A 21,226-nucleotide genomic window follows, 5' to 3' on the forward strand; every position below is an offset into this window, starting at 1 on the left:
CGTGGTATGAGTACCTGGTGGCGAGTAATAAGATTATGGTGATTGACTGCAGGTTTGAAGAGGTAGAAGTTGTCCCTAGGTAAATTGCTGCAATGGTTCAGGAGATTCAGGGCAGCTGTGGTCATGTGCCTGTCAAACCGACTAACGTGATATATATATAAACATCATATAGACAGGGCTGAGACCAAACACGTGTAGACAATATAATATGATATCAACAACTGTAATGTATCTATCTATCAACCAATTGGACCTAGGGGCCATGGGTAGCACAGATCTATAAACGATGGCTCTAGCATGACACAGAATGAAGGTTACGACAGGTCACCACAAGCCAGCAGGGCTATTGCACGGGCTCGACCGCTGGCAAATTGACCTTATCCATGATCTTGCCGTGTTCGGCCTTTTTCTGAACCTCTTCATCCTCGTGTTCAATGAACTGCCGCGGACGCCGGCGGGAAATGACATCGGGATCGCCAACGACCACCAAGGGCGGGTCAGTACGGTAATACGCGTCGATATCTTCCAGGGTGCGGTTGGCTGTGATATGGTCAGCTAGTCAAGCAATTGAACAAAGTAGGAAGGGCGTATACCAGTCTCGGGGTAGAAAAAGTAGACGATCGGGAAAAAGACCGCGTTGAGGACGGTCCAGACAATGTAGAACCGCCATCCGATGTTCTGGATCCCGATAGGGGTGATTTCAACAATCACGAAGTTCGTGATCCTGAGGGCCGCCCATAGTCAGTTAAGGCTCTTTCGTTTATGTGGAAACTCAAGAAGATCCTACCAATCGGTTGCCGTGGCCACCGCAGCCCCCTTCGTGCGCATCGGTAACGAGTTGATCTCGGTCGGGTACAACCACGGGACTCCCAGCATGCCGATCCCAAAGGAGACGTGGAAAAGAAAGAAAAAGGCAATGGAGGCGGTTCCGTAGACAGGGTCGAATTCAGCGAAGCGCAGCAGGATAGTGATGATCAGAAATGAGGCGAACTGGCCGAAGATCGAAAGCAGCATCAGCCCGCGACGCCCAAACCTCTCAACGAGAGTGACGGCGAACGTGGCAAAGAGGAAGTACGAGGTCGCGTTGACGGCCGTCAGCAACCGGGCCATGGTGTTGGTCAGTCCCACCGAGTTTATCAGGACCATGGGGAGGTAATAGGACATCAAGTTGATGCCGCCGAATTGCTGCATTGCCTGGGAGCCCGCCCCGAGGAGTAGCCGTCGCAACGTCTTGGTGTCGTTGCCCTTGTCCCGCTTGAGCAGGTCCTTCCACGCAATGGCGTTTTGTCGCTCGTAGCTAATGCTGTACATGATCTCATCATACTGGGTCGTGATGTACGGGTCGTCGACGGGCTTGTCTTCGATGCAGGAGAGAACCTGCAGGGCTTCGCTTTCGCGGTCATGGGAGAGGAGCCATCTTGAATCAGTTAGAGAGCGTTCATCAGTGAGTCGACGCGATCCACAACTCGAAAAAGACCAACCTCGGGGACTCAGGAAGCCACGGGACCGTCGCATAGAGGAGGAAGATGAAGACGAATTGAAAGGCGATGGGGAAGCGCCACGCGACGGCTCCTGCATTAAAGGACAGACCATAGTTGATCCAGTTGACCAGACAGTATCCACCCACGTTCAGCCCCATCTCCAGAATGACCAACTTGCCGCGCCATCTAGCCTGCGCTGTCTCGGTCTGCCAGATGGGAGCTGTGGCAGTGTTGATGCCGTTGCCAACCCTACCGCGCGTTAGCACTACGATGAGACGTCGACAGATGCGGCCGTGGGGACTGACCCCAACACGATGCGACCCACAAACATCTGAGGCAGACTGTAGGAGGAGGCCTGCAAGATGGTGCCAATGCCCATGATGCTCGTGCCCAGGATGATGCTCATCTTGCGACCCAGCCTCTCCCCAACAGTGAAGGCGACGATGGCCCCGAAGAAGCACCCGATGTCGTAGATGGCGGTGACTGTGGAGAGCGTCTTGGTTTTGGAGGGCCCTACCAGGTCATGACTTTCGAGGAAATCCTGCGTGACGACGACGCCGGAGAAGACGCCTTGATCGTATCCGAAGAGGAGCATATCCGTGGAACAGGCGACCTAATTTGTTAGCAGACAGGACCCTGGAAAAAAATAGGAGATATAAACGTATAATAGATAGTAACAAATGGGAAAGATGTATACAAATCATGTATAGATAAACCAAGAACAAAACGCACCGTAATCCAAAAAGTTAGCCACCCCCCCGTGAGCCCAAAGTATGGTTTCTTTTCCCGAAGGATACCCATATTGATCACAACCAAAAGGAAGCCGTATTCAATTCCACAAAAACAAGGGTAATTTGAGATCCCCAGGGACTTCAGGGTCCAAGTCAGTATTTATACCGGATGGGACCGAGGCCGATCCCCCGGATCGCCAGACCTACCGATGCGGGGAGAACGCGGGGAAATCCACGAGGGCAGTCGGGTACAAACCTACTATCTAAGGTATGGATCCTCTCGACACGACCGGATCGTAAGTCACCGGCCGTTTGTTCCACCCGGTTAGGAGTTATTGGTGGATGGCGGCCAGAACCGCCGAGCTATGAGTGGTCTAAGTCGGATTCCCCCACACTAACTTTCCATGGCGGATCTACTTTATGGGTGGAAGGAGAAGGCAGTCACACACGGGAAAGGAAAGTGGAGACCCCGTTGAATTAACCGAGAGGGGGGAAGAAAAAAGGATCAAGGGTATGGAGAGGAGAAGGGAGGTTGGGGTCGGGACAAACAATGGTCTCCGGCATGGGGTGTCTCAAGCGAACACGACACTCCGTCGGGTACTTGCAAGTATGATGGCAGCAAACAAAGGGATGACACCGGGCAAAGAGCTACTGGTACATCATTGGAGCTTTGTGAAGTCTGACTTAGGGCATGCCCGTATATTTCAAGGCTATCCCTACTCAACATATGATACAACTGAAGGTTTATGCCACCTTCATTACCCTCTCGATTTTTAGAAGGCCCACATCCCTCTCCATACACGGTCATATTCGTGACACAAGCACTGAGCTATGGGGGATTGCTACTAACGGTGACTGGCCTATGCCTGGGTTTAACTGCAAGGGACCGCTTGAATATGACAAAAAGATGATGCCTCAATTGCGGTCCGGATACATACCAGAATTGTTGTTGGACCATGTAATAGTAGAAAGATTTGTGCCCGTTGTCAGTTAGACAGTGACATACACATATGAGGCAGATGGGGCAAGGGAATAGTGAATGACAGGATATTGCGTCCAGAGCACTACATGTCACTACTTGTCAGTTACTAGCAGCCCTATTCTCGCTGTCTGGTCATTTTATTTGAAGAGTTCTTTTCATAGCCTCTCTTATCAACTTACTACAGCAAAATATTGAACGGCATCTTGGTCAGGCTGGATATGACTGATATCCCCAACTTTTATCCTGACACAAGGTCATCCCTTCCTGTGTTCCTCTACCTATCAATGTATAACATCGATCTGGCAACATGGGTGAGCGAAGCCCTAGACAATGTGTCCACAATATCAGTCTCCCGCCTGCCATCAGTTGCATGTATCCAACATATGCACGATTCCCTACACCGTGGGCTCGTTTGGCAATACCGCCGTCGTGGATGGAGGGGGCCCTAATCTCTGGTCTATAGCGAATGTTTCCCTCGACGCGACCCTTGCATTCCAAGCGATGACTATCATTCGCCTGGAGCTATATGGCCCTGGTAGGTAGCATTCGTTATCGCACCAGCCTACTTGACCATGTCGCCAATGAATTACACTGTCTCAATATCATGCCAAGAAATGTATCGCAAAACGCAGAGAGAAGGTGATGGACTATGAACGTCCCGACTCGCCTTTCTAGTCCGCGGATCACCTGCTATGAGGGCAATGTTGCCAATATTCGAGACCAAGTAATCGCCCACAATGGGAAACCTCTCATGCGGTGCATGTGGCCTGGGGAGCAAGGATATGTCGCTGCTGTACTCAAAGAATTTGGGATATACAGTCTTCTTATAGACTCTGAGATGGCCAAGTTGGCAATACTGGTGTACAGCAAACGGAACATGGTCTGTCCTGCAAGCGTTGCCGCCACCGAGATAGCACGGGCGTGCCATATACCATTTCCATAGATCTGGTAGGTCATGGACCCCTGCAATAGCAAACATGGGCAATATGGGCTAGTTCATGCCGAATGATGGAGAGGTGGTGATGTACGTGTTGCTCCGCAATAGAACTTAGACCAGAGTGGCATCTTCTTTCCTCAACAAAGTCTTGCAGCGACACTGTCACCCGCAGCTCGTCGTTCAATTCGACTATCTGGTCCGAGGGGTTCGCAATCCCAACTAGCAATTTCTATAGTGCTTGATCCAATGACCGATCTATACGGGCTCCCAATATCTACTGGCCTGCGCATCTTCGCGAGTTACTTGCAGACGATTCGGGTGTTAAAGTGGATGTTATCGCCCTCGGCAACATCTGGAAGACCTAGACTGGCCTCCTTAATGCAAGCGAAGAGGTGTCTACACAGAATACAGGGAAAGTAGTCTGTTAATTCTCCCCCTAAAAATCATATGTCACGTTGGTGCTGTGGGTATTAAATACTCGTGGCACTATGTCCATCAATATCCCTACCACGAAGCCGTTAGAAGATTTGTATTAGCGGCTATGGTCACAGAAGGCACGGAGCCAACAAGAGGTTTATGGACGTCCGGTGCGAACAAGAGCTTGAGTACCACGACTCATCTCGCACTGGAGAAACGGATACTCCACAGGTGGAGCGAATGGCGTCGACTAACTCAAGACACGCAGCAGGAGCATCGCCGTCTCCATAATTGCGTCCAGAAAATGAGGAAAAAAGTAGTGGATTGGAAGGAGGAAGGATTATCCTATTATGCCATTCAATCGGAGTTGGTGGCCCTTCAAAACCAGGACCAGGAATACGTCACGGAATCAGCAAAGTCAGCATGATCATATTGGTTCCATACTGTCTATCGCGAGAAATCTTCATCGTCTCTGCGTCCGAGCGGAATCGAGAAATTCAACTCGGTACTATTCACCGTTAATATTTAGCACATGATATCATACACGCGGTGGAGTGGAGGAAATATAACATCAGCCTCTGTACTTTATTATCAAGAACCAACCGCACCGTAATCGAAAACGTCAGCCACCCCCCCGTGAGCCCAAAGTAGAATATAATGACCCTAATCATGATGGCACTGCTCAAGAATGGTTTATCTTCTGTCTATACTTGAATGTGTAAATCTCTATCTAATCGTTGGAACTCTCTATGCACAGACAAATACCGAATGTAATGCATAGAATAGAACTTAGTTGTAAAGATCCAACTCGTTGACAAACACCTCCCTGGGCTTGCTCAACGTACTCCGTCCACGCTTCACAAACCGCCCACATCCCTTCTGACCCACCAGGCCGTCGCCCTCCCGGTCCCAGACCACCTGGCCTCGGAGAATTGTATAGCGCGGCCAATTCTTGAACTCCATCCCCTCAAACGGCGTATGGTCGATATCATGGTGCAGCATCTCATTCACCAGGTGGAAAGGCTCCATCGTGTTAGCGCCATTCCCGGTCTGGGCGGCCTGTTCAGAAGTGGGGTACCAGATCGTCAAATCAGCATCGTATCCCGGAGCGATGGTCCCCTTAGTATGGAGACCGTATAGTTTGGCGGGGTTCGAGCTCGTCAGCTCCACGAACTTTTGAACTGACAGCCGGCCCGTCAAGACACCACCGGAGAACAGGCTCGGCAGTCTGGTCTCGACACCCGGCATACCATTGGGGATTTTAGTGAACGTTTCCGTGCCGGCTTTTTTGCCCATCGGGTGATCAAACCTAATTTGTCAGTCCGGTCTACCCAGATAGAGAGGGTTGGAGGATATACTTAGTTGGCGCGTGGTCACTGGAAAAGGTAGTGAACGTCCCGTTTGCGAGACCATCCCACATCCCCTGGAGATCGAGGGGGCTTTCACGCAGCGCAGGAGAACAAACGCATTTTGCACCCTCGAAACCTTCTCCCTTCAGGCGATCGCTCGTGAAAAACAGATACTGCGGGCAGGTCTCGCCGTGGATGGGGAGTAGACGTGTCTGGGCGTTGCGAACGTGCTCGGCTGCTTTTTTGGAAGACATGTGCACGATCAGGATCGGAATGTCGGCGAGCTCCGACAGTGCAATAACACGGTAGGTGGCCTCGTCCTCTGCGATGGGCGGCCTGGATAAGGCATGGCCGTAGGGCTCGGTTCGACCCCGCGCATGCAGTTTCTCCGTCATCCACTCGATCATTTCCGTGTTCTCGGCGTGGACCATGGTGGTCATGCCCAGGCGGCGGGTGGACTCCATGACTTCGAGGATCTGGCGGTCGCGTAGGCGCAGCGGTTGATAGGTCATGTATACTTTGACGGAGCTGATGCCGTCACGGACAATGACAGGGAGTTCGTTGTCCAAGATGTGCGGGGTGGGGTTGGACAGGATGAGGTGAAAGCCGTAGTCACAGTACGTGACGTCGTTCGCGCGGCGGTGGTACTCTTCGACGACGGGGAAGACGCTCTCATCGGCGCGGTTTTGGCTTGCAAATGCCAGTACAGTCGTTGTTCCTCCTGCAATGGCCGATCGAGTTCCTGACTCCCAGTTGTCGCCCGTCGGGAAGTCATCCTGCGCCAGGTGGACGTGGCTGTCGATGCCGCCGGGGAGGACGTAACCGCCTTGTGCGTCGAGTGTCGCTGCATGTGGAAACAGGGCAGTCAGGTTCTGCCCGAGCAGGACTATCTTACCCCCACTTATGGCGATATCTTGGTTGGCGACGACGTCTGAAGCCGTGGCCTGTTAGGGTTAGCCAAGTCACGGGTGTACGACATCGGGCGACCGTACAATGGTGGCATTGGTGACAATGAGCTCAATGGGTGCAGGCTCATTGCCCACGGTAACCTTCATTTCGACCTTCATTTTTGTTCGTGTGTGATGTGATGGTGTCTGTAGACTCCACGGCGACGCCTCGGCTATGAACCCCTCTTCTTATCTACACCGCGTGTGGGGAAGTTGTCGCGTCGGGCAACGCCGATAAGATAGACATCCCCACCGGGCATACGATACGACAGGATCGCCGAGGGAATCCTTCGAGAGAAGCGGAGAAATGTCCGAGATAGGGGCGTGGAGTATATCTATTAGCAATGATAGACACATTCTGCCCCGCCTCGTCATACCCATTTTGTCACCGTAACGCTCACCCACAATGTCTCGCATCGTCCGCGTCGCCGCCGCCCAGATGGGCACGACTAACGTCTGGGATGCCCGTCCTGATACCCTGAATCGCATGATCGCGCTGCTGAACAATGCTGCAGATGGCGGTGCGCAGCTCGTCGTTTTCCCGGAAACGGCGTTCACCACGTTCTTCCCACGGTACATAATCCTCGACGAGCAAGAACTGGAAAGCTGGTTTGAGCACGGCGATATTCGTACCGCTCCCAACACAAAAGCCCTCTTCGATACCGCGCAGAGCCGGTCTGTGGATATCGTCGTAGGTTTCGCGGAGACGACTGACGCAGGCGACCACTACAACACCTGCGTATACTACCATGCCGCAACGGGGTCCATCCTCTCCAAGTACCGCAAGATCCACCTCCCAGGCGATAAGGAGCCTTTCCCCGACCCCGAGGCAGTCAACCAGCTCGAAAAGCGGTACTTCTTGCCGGGCGATCTGGGATGGCAGGCGTTTCGCGTCCCCGGTCTGGTCAACCCCGCGGGACAGGGCGACCCTATCATGGGAATGATGATCTGCAACGACCGACGTTGGGCGGAGTCGTGGCGGGTCCTCGGACTCCAGGGGGTGGAAATCGTGCTGGTTGGATACAACACGACCAGCTTCGCCCCGTCGCTGTGGGGCGTGGCGGCCGATATCGATCCCAAAGAGGCAGAGGAGATATCCCTGTTCCAGCACAAGCTGGTCATGCAGTGCTACAGCTACACCAATTCTTGTTTCTCCGTTTCCGCCGCGCGGGCTGGTCTAGACGATGGAAAGTACCCGTTGATCGGGGGATCAACTATCATTGATCCGGACGGGCGTTTGCTAGTTGAAAGCAAGACCACAGAGGACGAAGTTATCATCGCGGACTGCGACCTGCTGCTCTGTCGACCGGGAAAGACCAGGACGTTCGACTTTGCGCGCCACCGCCGCGTCGAGCACTACGGACGGATCGTCCAGCAGACGGGCGTGATTGAACCACCCCATGAGACAGTCGTGGGGCCCTGCGTCGAGGCCCATACAGCACAACGCCCCGTCGGACGATATCGCATTCTCCTCGTCAATCCTAATTCCTCCAAATTCATGACAGACAACTGTCTCGCATCCGTGCAGCCTACTCTCCCGCCAGATGTTGACGTCGTCGGCTTCACAGCGCCCGAGCCCGCACCAACAGCCGTAGAAAGTCACGCGGACGGGATTCTCTCTGCGGCAGCGACACTCCGCGCGCTGCTGCCCATTGCAGAGCAGTATGATGCGTTTGTTGTCGCATGTTACAGCGACCATCCGCTGATCCACGCACTGCGCGAGGAAGTACGCGCCCCCGTTGTCGGGATCATGGAAGCCAGTCTCTTTTCCGCGCGAACCGTCGGGACTAGATTTGGCGTAGTCGCCACGTCGGCACGATCAGAGACGATGCACGCGGACGCGGTGCGCCAGTATGGACTGAGCGCATTCTGCGCGGGGGTTAAAAGCAGCGGGCTATCTGTCCTAGAGCTAGACAGTGCAAACGGGAATGTAGTAGAGAAAGCTATGTGTAGCACGGCGGTGGAACTTGTCCAGAGGGGAGCGGATACTGTCACGCTCGGGTGTGCCGGTATGACGAACCTAAAACAAGCAGTGCAAGATGCTGTTGGGGAGGACGTTACGGTCATTGATGGGGTAGTGGCAGGCGTGCATCATGTCGTGGGTATTATACGGAGTGGACTGCGTACTGCTAAGGGAGGAGGCTATTCCAGTGCGAAGGCGCAGAGAGTGGCGCGAGGACAGGAATATGTTTGACGTCCTGATGGCATGTTCTATTCTCCTAGGGTTGGTTATTGATATCTAGTGCGCTTCTTGATTGTTTCTAATGTGACATGTCATTTTCAAATGGTTTGCTTTTCCAAAGAGATGTTGTCCTTCGGTTGGGTGGGTTTTCCTTATTTTGGGGCATATCGTGATTGACATGATGTGGATAATATTCAAGAGGACGTAGTATCGGCTTTGAGGAGCATTCAACGAGAGGAGTCTTGTCGCCTTGGTGGTATTCATTGAGAAGATCACCAGGCCGCCACCAAAAGTAAAGAATAAAGACGAGAGGCTACTTTACATAAAGGTAACACTGGACCGATGTGAAGATTTAAGATAGAGCATAGAGTGAAATACACTCATAAAATCTTTACTAGAGTCATGATCTACTAGTATCATTTGTGATGGAACTATACAGAATACGCGGCCGTCATGAAGATTATAGCTTAGACGGCTTCAAAAGCTTCTCCTGCGTCCGGTAGATCTTAACCAACTGTCGCACCGACAGGTCGAGAAGGACGTCCTCCGAGCCACCCGGGATACGGGCGCCAGGAACCTCACGGTAGATAGCTAGAAATGTCAGTACATATGCGTTGCAGTCATCGTCAGGGTGCATACCTTCGACCAGTTCTCCCTGACCAGAATGAGCCGTGAATCCAGCCCCACCGAAGAGGAGAACCGCACACTGGGCGCATTCGTTCAACACCATAGCTCCCTTGGCCTTGGCCATAGCAGTGACACCTCCCAACTGGCGGTCGGCCTCCTCCTTGCTAAGATGACACATCTGGTAGAGGAGTTGCTCAACAAAGGCCCACATGGTCTCCAGCTCGGCACCAGCCTTCGCCAGTCGGTGACGCACCACGGGCTGGTCCATGAGTGTCTTTCCGAAGGCCTCGCGCTTCAAGCAGTACCGAAAGGCCTCAGCCAGGGCGACGCGGGCCTGTCGAGTGACACCGACGGCGATCGTCAGACGCTCGTGGTTAAAGTTGGTCATGATAATGCGCATGCCTTCTCCCTCGCGACCGATGATATTTTCCACAGGCACCTTGACCTCGTCCAGTTCGATGTAGGTCGTGCCACCTGTCTTTTGGCCGGAGACGGTGAGACGACGCATGGTAACGCCGGGATAGCCCTTAAGGGGCACAACCATGACGGAGAGGCCCGCAGCACCAGGGCCCCCAGTCCGCACCGCCATGGTGGTGTAGTCGGACCAGATACCGTTCGTGATCCTGTCCCAAGAGTAAGTCGTCCGTGCGTAAAGACCGAGGAGACTGGATGCTTACCATTTCTTTTCGCCATTGATGATATAGTGTTTTCCATCCGCCGACTTGGTCGCCGTCGTCGCGATATTGGCGACGTCACTTCCGGCACCGGGTTCCGTGATGGCGATGCAGCCTCGCTTCTTGCCGGTCAGGAGGTCCGGAAGGACGCGTTCCTGCAACTCCGGGCTAGCATATTTGAGAATCGGCGAGATTCCATACGCCCATCCGGCGTTTAAAGAGGCTGAAGGCCCTGAGAGACCTGACCGCGCGAGCTTCACCGGTGTCAGTACGGACCAGTTCTGCCGGATAAACGATGATTCCTCACCTCATCTGTGTAGATGCCCGTATGCAGGTAATCCCAGTCCTCCACCTTGACGCCCAGAATATCATGAATTCCCAACCGTTTCAACCAGTCGACTGGGAGAGGGGCCGGTAAGTTGGGGACCAGCATGTTGTGCTCGCAGAAGGTCTTGAAGACATGCTCAGGAACGGTGCCCTGTTTCTCCCATTCGATGGCATGTTGCAGGAGGTGCTCCCAAAGAAATGCACGGCATGCTTTCTGGAACTTGCGATGACCCTCGGTGTAATAAGGGGAAGGGAGGCCGCGCAGGTACGGGGGTTCGGAGAATGGAATGGGATTGGGGTCGACAGTGGCCATGGTGAGTGGTTGTGTGCGGAGAGAGACCCACCGGGGGAATATTGGGAATGCGACCTTGGGGATGTGGACGGTGAAAATAGAAACTAGGAACCTGACCAGAATCGAGAAGATCCCACGACGAACAAGAATTATTTAAACCAAATCACGAACTGCAGAGAAGAAGTTCGATTTCTCCCCGCATGGAGAACCGAGGCTGACGGGCCGAACGGGTTGCACGGCCCGAGCGCGTCACATGGTTCCTTTCTCTCTTATACCGATCGTTCTCCTTCTTGGCTCCACAATCCGAGATATGCTTTGCTTTTACAACATACACCTGCAGCGGGAGTGAGAAGCAGTGACCATGACATCGTCAACCCTGAGAGAACCAGTAATGTTTCAGAAAACCTCCAGAATGCAGGAGATGACGTGGATGTGGAGCCAGCCCGTGTTCAGCCAGCACCACGCCTCAGCACCAAATAGTATATCAAGCGTTGATTGGAATATACTCCTCAGAATACCCCCGCCGATGCGCAGAATGTGACTCGTGCCGAATCCTTCTCGATACGAGCATAGACATAGATCGTGATCGACGTGCCAATGATAGTACAACGCCGACCCTCATCTACCACGCCCCCCTTAGTTAGGTGAAGACGCAAGGGACTTAGGTCCTAATTAATTCAATTAAATGCTACATATATCCCCATGGATCTCATCACTCCACTCGTCTTGCCGCCTTTTAACTATACTCCTCGTCTTCTACCCAACTGGTTTTGGGGATATCGGTTTAGCATCTCCTGTCACTTTTCCGCCGCGAGATGGTCTTTTTTGAGGGGCTCGGTCAGTTTTCCGTCTTCACGGCGCTGACTGCAATATTTGCGTATCTCATAGCATGCGTGGTGTATCGTCTCTACCTCAGTCCGGTGGCATCTTTCCCGGGCCACCCCTTGGCAGCTATAACATGGTTGTAAGTCATCGATGCTGCGGTCCAGCAGGTTCCAGAGGGACAATCTAGTACTGACACGCCACAGTTATGAATTCTACTACGATGCAATTTGCGGAGGTCAATATATCTTCAGAATCAGGGAGATGCACAAGAAGTTCGTAAGTTTCGTGTCTAGCCCGAACACGCCTACATACCCTCCTCATTGATATTCACGCACATAACCATAGGGCCCTATTATCCGCATCAACCCTGAGGAGCTTCATGTTGAGTCGTCCGAGTTCTACGGCAAACTTTACACCTCGGGTCGGGAGAAGAGGAACAAAACTCTTCAATCCAGTCGGCAGTTGGGGACCCCCAACTCGACCGTAGGTACTATCGACCACGACTTGCATCGCATGCGTCGCTCCGCCCTCAATCCGTTCTTCTCAAAAGCAAGTATAAGGCGGTTGCAGCCTGTGATATGGGCCCAAGTTGACATCCTGTTGGAACGGTTAGAAGAGTTCAAAGAATCTGGCCGGCCACTCCGCATGGACTTGGCCTACTTCGCGCTCACCAACGGTAAGCACGATGGTCAAGATTGTCGTCTATTGTAAACATTTTGGCTGACAAGATTAGATGTCATCATGGAGTACAGTTTCAACCGTTCGCTTCACCGATTGCAGAAAGTTGACTTCGATTTGCCCGCAAAGAAGGCGTTGCTCGCTGCCAGCAAGATTGTGCATTGGATGAAGCATTTTCCCTGGATTATCCACGTTGCCCAGGTAATTCCTTTGTGGATCATTTCGTGGATCAATCCAGCGTATGTTTGTCAGTGGTTTGTTGAATAACACATTGAGCTAACGGAGGCTGAAAAGGGTTGCAACCTTGCTAGAGGACGACAAAGTGGGCAATGTCACCTGGAATTTTCAAACCATTTGCTGATACCGTAACAGTCATTTGCAAAGGATAGCATGGTCCAGGTGCACCAGATCATGAACGGCACGGATCGGTCCAATGAGCACGGACACGCAACAATTTTCCATGAGATGATCTCAAATCCGACTTTGCCAGCCTCCGAGAAAGGCGTGTCCCGGCTTTCGGAAGAAGCCAAGATAGTTGTCAGCGCAGGATCCGAGACAACGGCTTGGGCCCTGACTTTGATTACATACCATCTACTCAGACAACGGCACACTCTATCGCGCCTTCGAGCCGAGTTGATCGCCTCTATCCCTGATCCTCGGGCTCATGTTGGCATCGAGGGGCTGGAACATCTTCCATACCTCACTGCTGTGATACAAGAGGGTCTGCGTTTCTCGTGCGGTGTGACTGGCCGACTGGCACGGGTCGCGCCCGAGGAAGAGCTGATCTTCCACGACAGCAAGCGCAACAAGGATTGGCATATTCGGCCAGGGACACCCGTCAGTATGACTTCAGTTTTCGTCCATAATGATCCCGCTATCTTCCCAGAGCCGACCAAGTTCCGCCCAGAGCGTTGGCTAGAGGCCAGCGAAGAGGGCCGAAACCTAGGCCGGTATCTCGTGTCTTTCACGAAGGGTTCAAGACAGTGTGTTGGTATCAATCTGGCGTATGCGGAGCTTTTCATTTGTGTCTCGACCATTTTCAGGCGGTATAGTGGTACAAAGGAGGACGAGAATGAGAAAGAAGGGATACTGGACTTATTCGAAACGTCTAACGACGATGTGGATATTGCGGCGGACATGTTCCTCCCATGTCCTAAAAGGGAGAATAAGGGGATCCGGTTGTTTGTCAAGGATCCTTGACTTGATGATATGATAACTTACGGTACTGGAGGCCATGCACGTGGTAGATGGCACCAGGGGCTTACGCGGCTTGTTCCTTGACACCCGTATTCAATGTCGGGCTTTAGGCTTTAGGTGATGGTCTTTAGAAAGAAGTTATTTAAACATCTAGAATGGATCAGTATCTACCGGGCTTATTGACTTGGTAGTATATTCACTGCTAAAATACACGACTATTTAAACCACTGCCACCGTCCCCAGATCATGAAGATGCAAGACATTGGCCATCAAGACCCTGGTAGAACGCGGCAGCTTCATCCCCGGCGATGCGGCCGAACACGACACACTCCAGCAACGACGATCCGCCCAACCGATTCTGGCCGTGGAGGCCTCCAGTGATCTCGCCCGCCGCCCACAGGCCCGGAATCGGCTGCCCTTGGCCATCCAACACCTGGCTGCGCTCGTTGATCACCACCCCGCCCATGGTGAAGTGCACCACAGGTGTCACCTTGCCCACATACACCCTGGACTCCGGTAGCACCTCCGTGAGCGTCCAATGCCCACACGACTGACGTCCAAACGGATCCTTCGTCTTTTCAGACACCACGTCGACATACTCCCGTAGTGCTCCATGCAGCAATGGTATTTCCTCGGCCAGCTCGCCCACCGTGGTCTGGCGTATCAGTCCCTTCATCGTATAAAACCCTAGATGCATCTGCAACGCGGCGGCAGCCCCCTCATCCAGCACCAAGTTGACGTCCCACTGTCTCGCCGTGGTGGGGAACTCTTTCGCCTGCTCCATCATGGCGTGCGTCACCGTTTCCCTCTTCTCCAATTCATTGACAAAGCGCCGCCCGTCTCCTCGAACCAAAATGCCCCCTTCCCCACGCAATGCCTCCGCTGCCAGGATCTTCACCGCCGCCTCCGGGTCCTTACTATCCACAAACCCGGTCGGGTGCACCTGCACGTGCTCCATGTCCACCACCGCAGCGCCAATCTCCTGCAGCAGAGGCTGCGTGCCTTCCCGGTGGTCATTCGTGGACGGGATGCCCGCCAAATCCGGCCGATACCGGGCTAACAATCCGCGTGCATCCCCGGCAAATCCTCCACTCGCCACCACAACCGGCCCATATGCCTTCTCCACCACGGTTTCGTTGTCCCGGACGTACGTATACTCCACCCCCGATACCTGGCCCCCCGCCTCTCGCAACAGTTTGGTCACGCGGCGCCCCGTCTCCATCCGGAACAGCTCATCCCCAGTGACTCGCCCCAGTAAGGTACTCACAATATCGTATCCGGGCGGTTTCTTCCCCGCCCCCCGATGAGTGCGTGCAAAGCTATGTCCGCCCAACTGTGCCACCCGGGACAGGTCAATGCCCTGCTCATCGGCTAGCCATGAAATCGCCCCCGAGGACTGTCCCACCAAGGTCTCAATGAGATTCTGCCGACGGGTCTTCTCTGCCCCCGAGGCCGCGACCAACGGTGCCCCAGCGGAAGTGACGGTATCGTCGTGAAAAGCCGCGACACTGTCGGAGTTCGGAATGGGTTGGAAAGGAGTAGGCGCGCCATTGATTCCCGACGAAGCCTTGATACTATTTCCACCGGGATGGGAGAATCGTTCCAGCATGAGAACCGGGATGCGCTGGCCGAGGAGTTGGATGGTGGCGGTTAGGCCGGCGAGGCCGGAGCCGACGACGATGACGGTAGATGGAATCATTGTTTCGTTTTCATGGCAGATGTGAGATAGCGATAGAGATGGATGGGTAACATACTTGGTGAGGAGATGAGTAGATGTAGATGGAGAATCATACGATCTGGGGTCTGGACTTTGTGGGGGATGGGGTGATACGATGAGGTCATGCTGACTGTCGGCCAATTAGGACCACACATATAGATGTAGCACTGTATATTAATAACGATATGGCAAAACTTAGAATTAACATAGTTGAATACCCCTTATATCAATCAATTCATTGGTGCGATCTGGAAATGTGTAGCATCTACGGCAGGGTCAGAGAGGGAAGTCCGATCCTAGTATATTCTACTAGTATTCGACCCATGGTCTTAGACTCGGTATATCAGCAGCTGAAGTCTGGAATCACAAATTAAATTAACAAAAAGAATGATAAAATTAATCCTCTCGAAACTACTGAAAAACTGCAACATTCTAAGAAAGATTAAGATACGAAATGGTGTGGCAAGACTCCACAAGTATCACAGTCCAGACAATTCGCCTGATTTTGTGGTAGACACCACACTATCCCACATCCATACTTTATAAAGCCTGTTCCCATCTTTCCATCTCTTGTAGTCTTTTCAACCAGAAATTCCACCGACCCATGCTCATCGGGCCTGCCGCCCAAAGTCTTCCCTCTCTCTCCAACGCCCAGCACTTCTCACCTCTCTTCGCGCCCTCTCGGAGCCTTTGCCCGGCTATCTTGATCCACACCGACGCAGCAGGTACCTCAAAGTCCCACACTGCGCCCTGACATTCCAGTCCCTCGGAGATGCACTCATAGCCCCAGCTCAGTGGCAAGAGACCATCTTTAGCATTTGGTCCCGGAGCAGCCATGGCACAAGATGCCTCCACGAAAGCCCGGTGCACGTGGGCCTCGCGCCTCTTCGCTCTGGTGGCTGGATCCCGCGTCACCAACGCCTCACGCCAGTGGCTCTGCTTCCACGCATCTGACCATGAGTCGCCGAAGCTCTTCAGACTGTTGCTCCAGATCGGTTCGCCGTCCTCTTCGTCCGGCAGCTGACTGATTTCCTTGAGCAGGTTGACGAGGGCGGGCGTGTGGCTTTGGGGCAGCTCGAAAAGCGCGTCTTCAATGATGCCCAGTACGCGACCTCGCAGGTCGGTCTTCTTCTCGGAACCATGCGGCTTGACCATGGCAGCAGCTGTCTCGGATGGGGTGGAGTCACCTTTCAGGTACGTCTGGAGAGCCGCAGCTTGATGGGGATGTGCCCCCGTCTCTTCCTCCCCGTCCATGGGTGCAGTGTGGTAGTCGAACCACGCGTCGTCCGCGGCGGAGCCGAAACCGTCGAGGTCGACGGATTTGCATATTATTTCTTGAATGCTGGTGTCCATGATGATGAACAGACGGTGCTTGTTAAAACAGTTTGTCTTCTATTTTACCTGTTCTCATAGAGTTGACTGTGTTGTGCAGATAATTAGAATACAATCTGAGGATGGGAGCAGACATTCGACCAGGAATATGAGCCACATATAAATAAAATCTTGGGTTTAGGTGAGAGACTAATGTCATGGCCTTGTTATGCTTGGGCTAGTGGTCATAATCAAAAGCGAATTAGGAATTGATCGCCAATTCGGTGCATTAGAGTGATTGATCACCACAGACAGTACATCCTTGTACGTAGCGAGTCCTCAGCAAGCCTAGGTGAGAAAATCACTTTCTATAGATAGTTCTAAAACATTCTCGAAGGCACAGGCTATGATTAGGAGACTTATGGCGCTAGGGCTTCACAGGGCCGATTTTCCGATATTTATACCGAAAGTCAGGCTCCAGCACCCCCACAAAGGCTCTAGTTCCAGGATATTGAGGGTATGAAACTACGTGGAAGGATACAAGACTATCATTCTTGCATCTGAGCCAAACATCCCTCGCGAATAAAGAATTGCAGCGTGCCATACACCTGTAATGCTGCGTAGGTATCTAGACCTGCTGGTTATATTGTCTAGTACGGTATCTATCATCCCACAAAGCTACACTATCATGTGTATGATCTTGACAAGCTTTGTTAGGTTAAGTCTTTACAAATAGTCAAGAATCATGCTGTTTTCAAGCTCCCAGGCCTGAGAGTGATTGTACTAGCAGGTCCAGCGCATACATAAAATCCCTTGCCTAATAAATATCACTGCATGCAACAAACAACAAACGAACCCAGTGATGTCTATAGAAAGCAGTGAATACCCAGGTAGGTCTGCAGATGGTGCCCTAAACACACAAAGAAGGGTTATGATAAATATTACCATCTACGCTGCAGATCTCAACCTTCCTTCTTGTACATCTCTCCTTCCCATGTACTGACACCTCCCTCTACTGTCCCAATACCTAGAATTTACATCATTTTGCTCCTCCCACCAAATAAATCATCTTTTTCTCTGTTGACCGCTCCCTGATAACTATCCTACGAGGCTAAGAATCTCATTGGCATCTCGACGATGGAAAGAAGTCAGAATCCTGATCAACTGGCGTTGTCCGACCCCGCGCTGCTGGATAAGATCGACAAGCTCTTTGCTTGTAACGTCGGCGAGTACATCTCGCTCCCTCAGCTTGTGGTGGTTGGCGACCAGTCTAGCGGCAAAAGCTCAGTGCTGGAGGGCCTCACCCGACTTCCTTTCCCTCGCGATAGCGGTCTCTGTACACGGTTTGCCACTCAGATCATCTTCCGCAGAACCAAGGAACATTCAGCTCGTACAATTACTGCATCCGCGCTACCTGGCCCGGATGCAAGCACGGAAAAGGCGGCCGCACTCAAGGAATGGACATGGAGAAAAGATGGCACGTTTGATTCTGATGAATTCTCGGATGTCATGAACGAGGTACGCATCTCAATCAATCACGAGGAGCCCGCATAAGTACTGACAGCCAGTTGAGGTCCACGCACTGATGGGTGTCTCGATTGTACCGAACGGTGCCAAATCGACCTTTTCAAATGATGTCTTCCGTCTAGAAATATGTGGTCCGGACGAGGATCATCTGAGCGTGATTGATGTCCCTGGAATATTCAAAAATACCGTGCCCGGGGTGACTTCAAAGGCCGACATTCAACTGGTCCACAACATGGTTGTTGGGTACATGAAGAATGCTCGATCCATTATGCTGATGGTCGTTCCGGCCAACGTGGATATCGCGACTCAGGAGATCGTAGAGCTGGCGCGCGAGTACGACCCCAATGGTCAGCGAACTCTGGGCGTTCTTACCAAACCAGACCTGGTCGACACGGGTGCCGAGCAAAGGGTGCTGGATCTCATTCATGGCGAAGACCTGATCTTCAAACATGGGTGGTTCCTTGTTCGCAACCTGGGGCAGCGCGAACTGCAGGAAGGAGGTGTCGACCGCAATGCTGCCGAGGACGCGTTCCGCCAAACAGAACCATGGAACTCGGTTCCTCAAGACCGATTCGGCGTCCAGTCGCTCCGATTACGCCTACAGGAGGCTGTCATTCACAATGCCCGACAGTCATTTTCCCAGGTCCGATCGGAGATCATGAAACGGCTCAAGTCGAGGCAGAAAAGCCTCAAAAACTTAGGTGACGAGCGCGTAACTTCCGAACAACAACGCAGCTTTCTTCTGGGGGTTGTATCGCGCTTCCAGGAAATCACGTCCCATGGCCTCAATTCCAATTATGCGATGGATGATGTCTTTGATAATCATCCGGACCTTCGTATAGCAACCCTAGTCATGAACTGCTACGTTGCTTTTGCCGAAAGCCTTTCTTCTTGGGCACATGAATATCGGTTCAGTTCGCAGAAAGAGACAAACGACTCCGAGGATGAACAAACACCGGGAGAGACGGATTCAGAGTCGCAGGATGAAGAGCCCAACAACAATTCGGATATGCGAGATCGGGAGTCCATCAATGAATCAGATGCGCCACCAGGCATCGACACCCGCACGACTGACGACATAGAAGAATTGACTGAAATCCTCCACGAGTCTACGTTAGAGAGGTATCCTAAGAGCAGCGGAATATACCAGTGGCTGACCGAGGTTTTTCATCTGTCGCGTGGATTTGAGATGGGCACTTTCAATCCGTCCATTCTCGCTGAAGTATTCAGGAAACAGTCTGCGAAGTGGCCCAATTTTGCGCAAGGTCACATCAGCGATGTCGTTATATTGGTTCACCGGTTCATTCTCAAAGCTCTTGAGCTGTCGTGCGTTAATCAGCGTGTCTGTGATAGATTGAAGGCACGACTGATTAACGACCTGCTGTCGCAATACCGCGATGCCATGAAGCAGGTGTGCTTTCTGCTCCATATCGAGCGAAATGGCACACCCTTGACACTAAATCATTACTTCAATGACACGCTGCAGCAAAGGTAACATTATTTCCGTGCCTCATCGTTACCCTCGGCCACCCTGACAATATCCAGGAGAGCCGCTCGCATCCAAGCCCACCTTGCCCCTAAGGTTATCAGCGACCACAAGCGTGGAGAGATAGTCCGTCTCTCAGACGTATCTACAGCCCATAATAAGAGCAACACCCGCCAAACGGTGGAGGATATCCACGACATACTACAGTCCTACTACAAAGCGTCCTTGAAGCGCTTCGCGGACAATGTCTGCATGCAGGCTGCAGACTTCTACCTGGTTCACGGCCCTGAAACGCCAACGAAGCTATTCAGTTCCCTTTTTGTTCACAAACTGTCTATGGAGGACTTGGAAGAGATTGCCGGGGAAGAGCCCCAGGCTCGCCGCTTGCGAGCCCAGTTGGTCAAAGAGATCAGGGATCTAGAGGCGGGGAAGAGGATTCTTCTGTAAACTAGACGACAGAGGTATTCACGAGTGGAGTGACTTGGCTTTGGCGATAATTCTCTACGGTATTCCCCAGCCTCAGTTGTCCATGTGAAATCGTGTCTGGATCTTGTTCACAGCTCATCGGCAAAGCCGAACACGATGGTCATCGTGCTAGATATACTACATGTTTCCTCCACGATAGCAACTCATACTACAGGATAATTTGTTTGAATGGTGAAATTAAGATCGACTAGCACAAGAAAAACACACCAGCACACCGCACGTATTAGATAACCACCGGAAACCATGTCAGTTGTTTACCATCATAACGTGGTCCATCCTGCCAACCATATTCCTTGACCGCATGTGCTCCTGTGGCGTAGGGGCACTTCTGTCCTGACGAATAGTGACTATTCCAGCCCAAACCAGGTCGCTTTTTTCACCATCCACTAACTGATTCTTTCCGAGGAAATACTTTATCCCATTTAGCATCTCCAGTACCACCATGCTAAGAATATCCAGGGAATTCTGTACTCGATCTATTCCAAATGTAATGAGGTCGTATTCCCTTATTTTAGTTGCATGTGTTCTGCTTGTATATCGGGGTCTAGGCATATATAGTGCATATTATTAGTAGGGATGGGAAAATGATGTCCTGGATGATGCAGAATGGGTCTTCACCCTAACCAATGCCGGACTAGGATGAAGTATACAACGTTACTTTATTGAATTTATCCAAAAGTCTATCTGAGTTAATGGAGTCCACCTGATCTCCATCCAGCTATGACTGGCATTTAGCCATTCCACCAACCACGTCAGCGAAGCTCGTCCTAGTGTCTATTTAGACTCGAGACCTGAAGACACACGGTCCCGTTATTATATACCTCACGTCGCTGCAAGACGCCACTGTTTAGTATTGGTGGAGTATGGCATGACGATCGAAGTCTCGAATGACCAGCAGTAATGTTTCACCACTATATCCCACATGGGTACGCTATTTACTCGGCTAGGTTCCGTACTGCAGCTTACGATGGTGCGATCGGTAATTATCGTGGAAGGACCAGCCAGTCAATCGGCCGAGGCACAAGAAAAAGCCCTATCACCACCTACCCCGTA

The 21,226-nt window shown here is 52.1% G+C and overlaps 8 protein-coding genes across 8 annotated transcripts; 3 read left to right on the top strand and 5 right to left on the bottom strand.

Annotated features, from left to right (window-relative positions):
- Nucleotides 1-256: 256 nt before the first annotated feature.
- P168DRAFT_336733 (sugar porter family MFS transporter) lies at nt 257-2,517 on the bottom strand. Its single transcript, XM_024841731.1, has 6 exons — nt 2,214-2,517; nt 1,787-2,094; nt 1,482-1,730; nt 788-1,417; nt 594-724; nt 257-540 (listed from the first exon to the last, which is right to left on the bottom strand). Exons 1-6 carry the CDS (start codon nt 2,280-2,282, stop codon nt 344-346), a joined length of 1,584 nt encoding a protein of 527 aa, XP_024688814.1. The 5' UTR covers nt 2,283-2,517; the 3' UTR covers nt 257-343.
- A 2,820-nt stretch (nt 2,518-5,337) lies between these two features.
- On the bottom strand, nt 5,338-6,964 carry P168DRAFT_322285 (hydantoinase/dihydropyrimidinase family protein; the record flags this gene model as incomplete). The annotated part of the gene is made up of 3 exons (XM_024840551.1): nt 5,338-5,857; nt 5,907-6,841; nt 6,890-6,964. 3 exons carry the CDS (start codon nt 6,962-6,964, stop codon nt 5,338-5,340), a joined length of 1,530 nt encoding a protein of 509 aa, XP_024688815.1.
- Nucleotides 6,965-7,250: 286 nt separating this feature from the next.
- On the top strand, nt 7,251-9,038 carry P168DRAFT_244104 (carbon-nitrogen hydrolase; the record flags this gene model as incomplete). The annotated part of the gene is made up of 1 exon (XM_024833910.1): nt 7,251-9,038. One exon carries the CDS (start codon nt 7,251-7,253, stop codon nt 9,036-9,038), a length of 1,788 nt encoding a protein of 595 aa, XP_024688816.1.
- A 415-nt stretch (nt 9,039-9,453) lies between these two features.
- P168DRAFT_260244 (acyl-CoA dehydrogenase family protein) lies at nt 9,454-11,101 on the bottom strand. Its single transcript, XM_024834664.1, has 4 exons — nt 10,635-11,101; nt 10,331-10,581; nt 9,666-10,276; nt 9,454-9,617 (listed from the first exon to the last, which is right to left on the bottom strand). Exons 1-4 carry the CDS (start codon nt 10,965-10,967, stop codon nt 9,487-9,489), a joined length of 1,326 nt encoding a protein of 441 aa, XP_024688817.1. The 5' UTR covers nt 10,968-11,101; the 3' UTR covers nt 9,454-9,486.
- Nucleotides 11,102-11,717: 616 nt separating this feature from the next.
- Nucleotides 11,718-13,649, top strand: P168DRAFT_313442 (cytochrome P450; the record flags this gene model as incomplete). The annotated part of the gene is made up of 6 exons (XM_024839662.1): nt 11,718-11,910; nt 11,975-12,047; nt 12,117-12,447; nt 12,505-12,688; nt 12,744-12,771; nt 12,822-13,649. Exons 1-6 carry the CDS (start codon nt 11,762-11,764, stop codon nt 13,647-13,649), a joined length of 1,593 nt encoding a protein of 530 aa, XP_024688818.1. The 5' UTR covers nt 11,718-11,761.
- A 122-nt stretch (nt 13,650-13,771) lies between these two features.
- frdA (putative FAD dependent oxidoreductase) lies at nt 13,772-15,345 on the bottom strand (the record flags this gene model as incomplete). Its single annotated transcript, XM_024835529.1, has 1 exon — nt 13,772-15,345. The coding sequence occupies one exon, from the start codon at nt 15,343-15,345 to the stop codon at nt 13,891-13,893; it is 1,455 nt and encodes a 484-aa protein (XP_024688819.1). The 3' UTR covers nt 13,772-13,890.
- A 558-nt stretch (nt 15,346-15,903) lies between these two features.
- P168DRAFT_285363 (DUF3632 domain-containing protein) lies at nt 15,904-16,716 on the bottom strand (the record flags this gene model as incomplete). The annotated part of the gene is made up of 1 exon (XM_024836202.1): nt 15,904-16,716. The coding sequence occupies one exon, from the start codon at nt 16,714-16,716 to the stop codon at nt 15,904-15,906; it is 813 nt and encodes a 270-aa protein (XP_024688820.1).
- Nucleotides 16,717-17,747: 1,031 nt separating this feature from the next.
- On the top strand, nt 17,748-20,179 carry P168DRAFT_260252 (dynamin family protein). The gene is made up of 3 exons (XM_024834665.1): nt 17,748-18,192; nt 18,248-19,692; nt 19,747-20,179. Exons 1-3 carry the CDS (start codon nt 17,812-17,814, stop codon nt 20,132-20,134), a joined length of 2,214 nt encoding a protein of 737 aa, XP_024688821.1. The 5' UTR covers nt 17,748-17,811; the 3' UTR covers nt 20,135-20,179.
- Nucleotides 20,180-21,226: the final 1,047 nt, after the last annotated feature.

Source organism: Aspergillus campestris (assembly GCF_002847485.1).
Source record: "Aspergillus campestris IBT 28561 chromosome Unknown P168scaffold_15, whole genome shotgun sequence".
Lineage (NCBI taxonomy): Eukaryota > Fungi > Ascomycota > Eurotiomycetes > Eurotiales > Aspergillaceae > Aspergillus > Aspergillus campestris.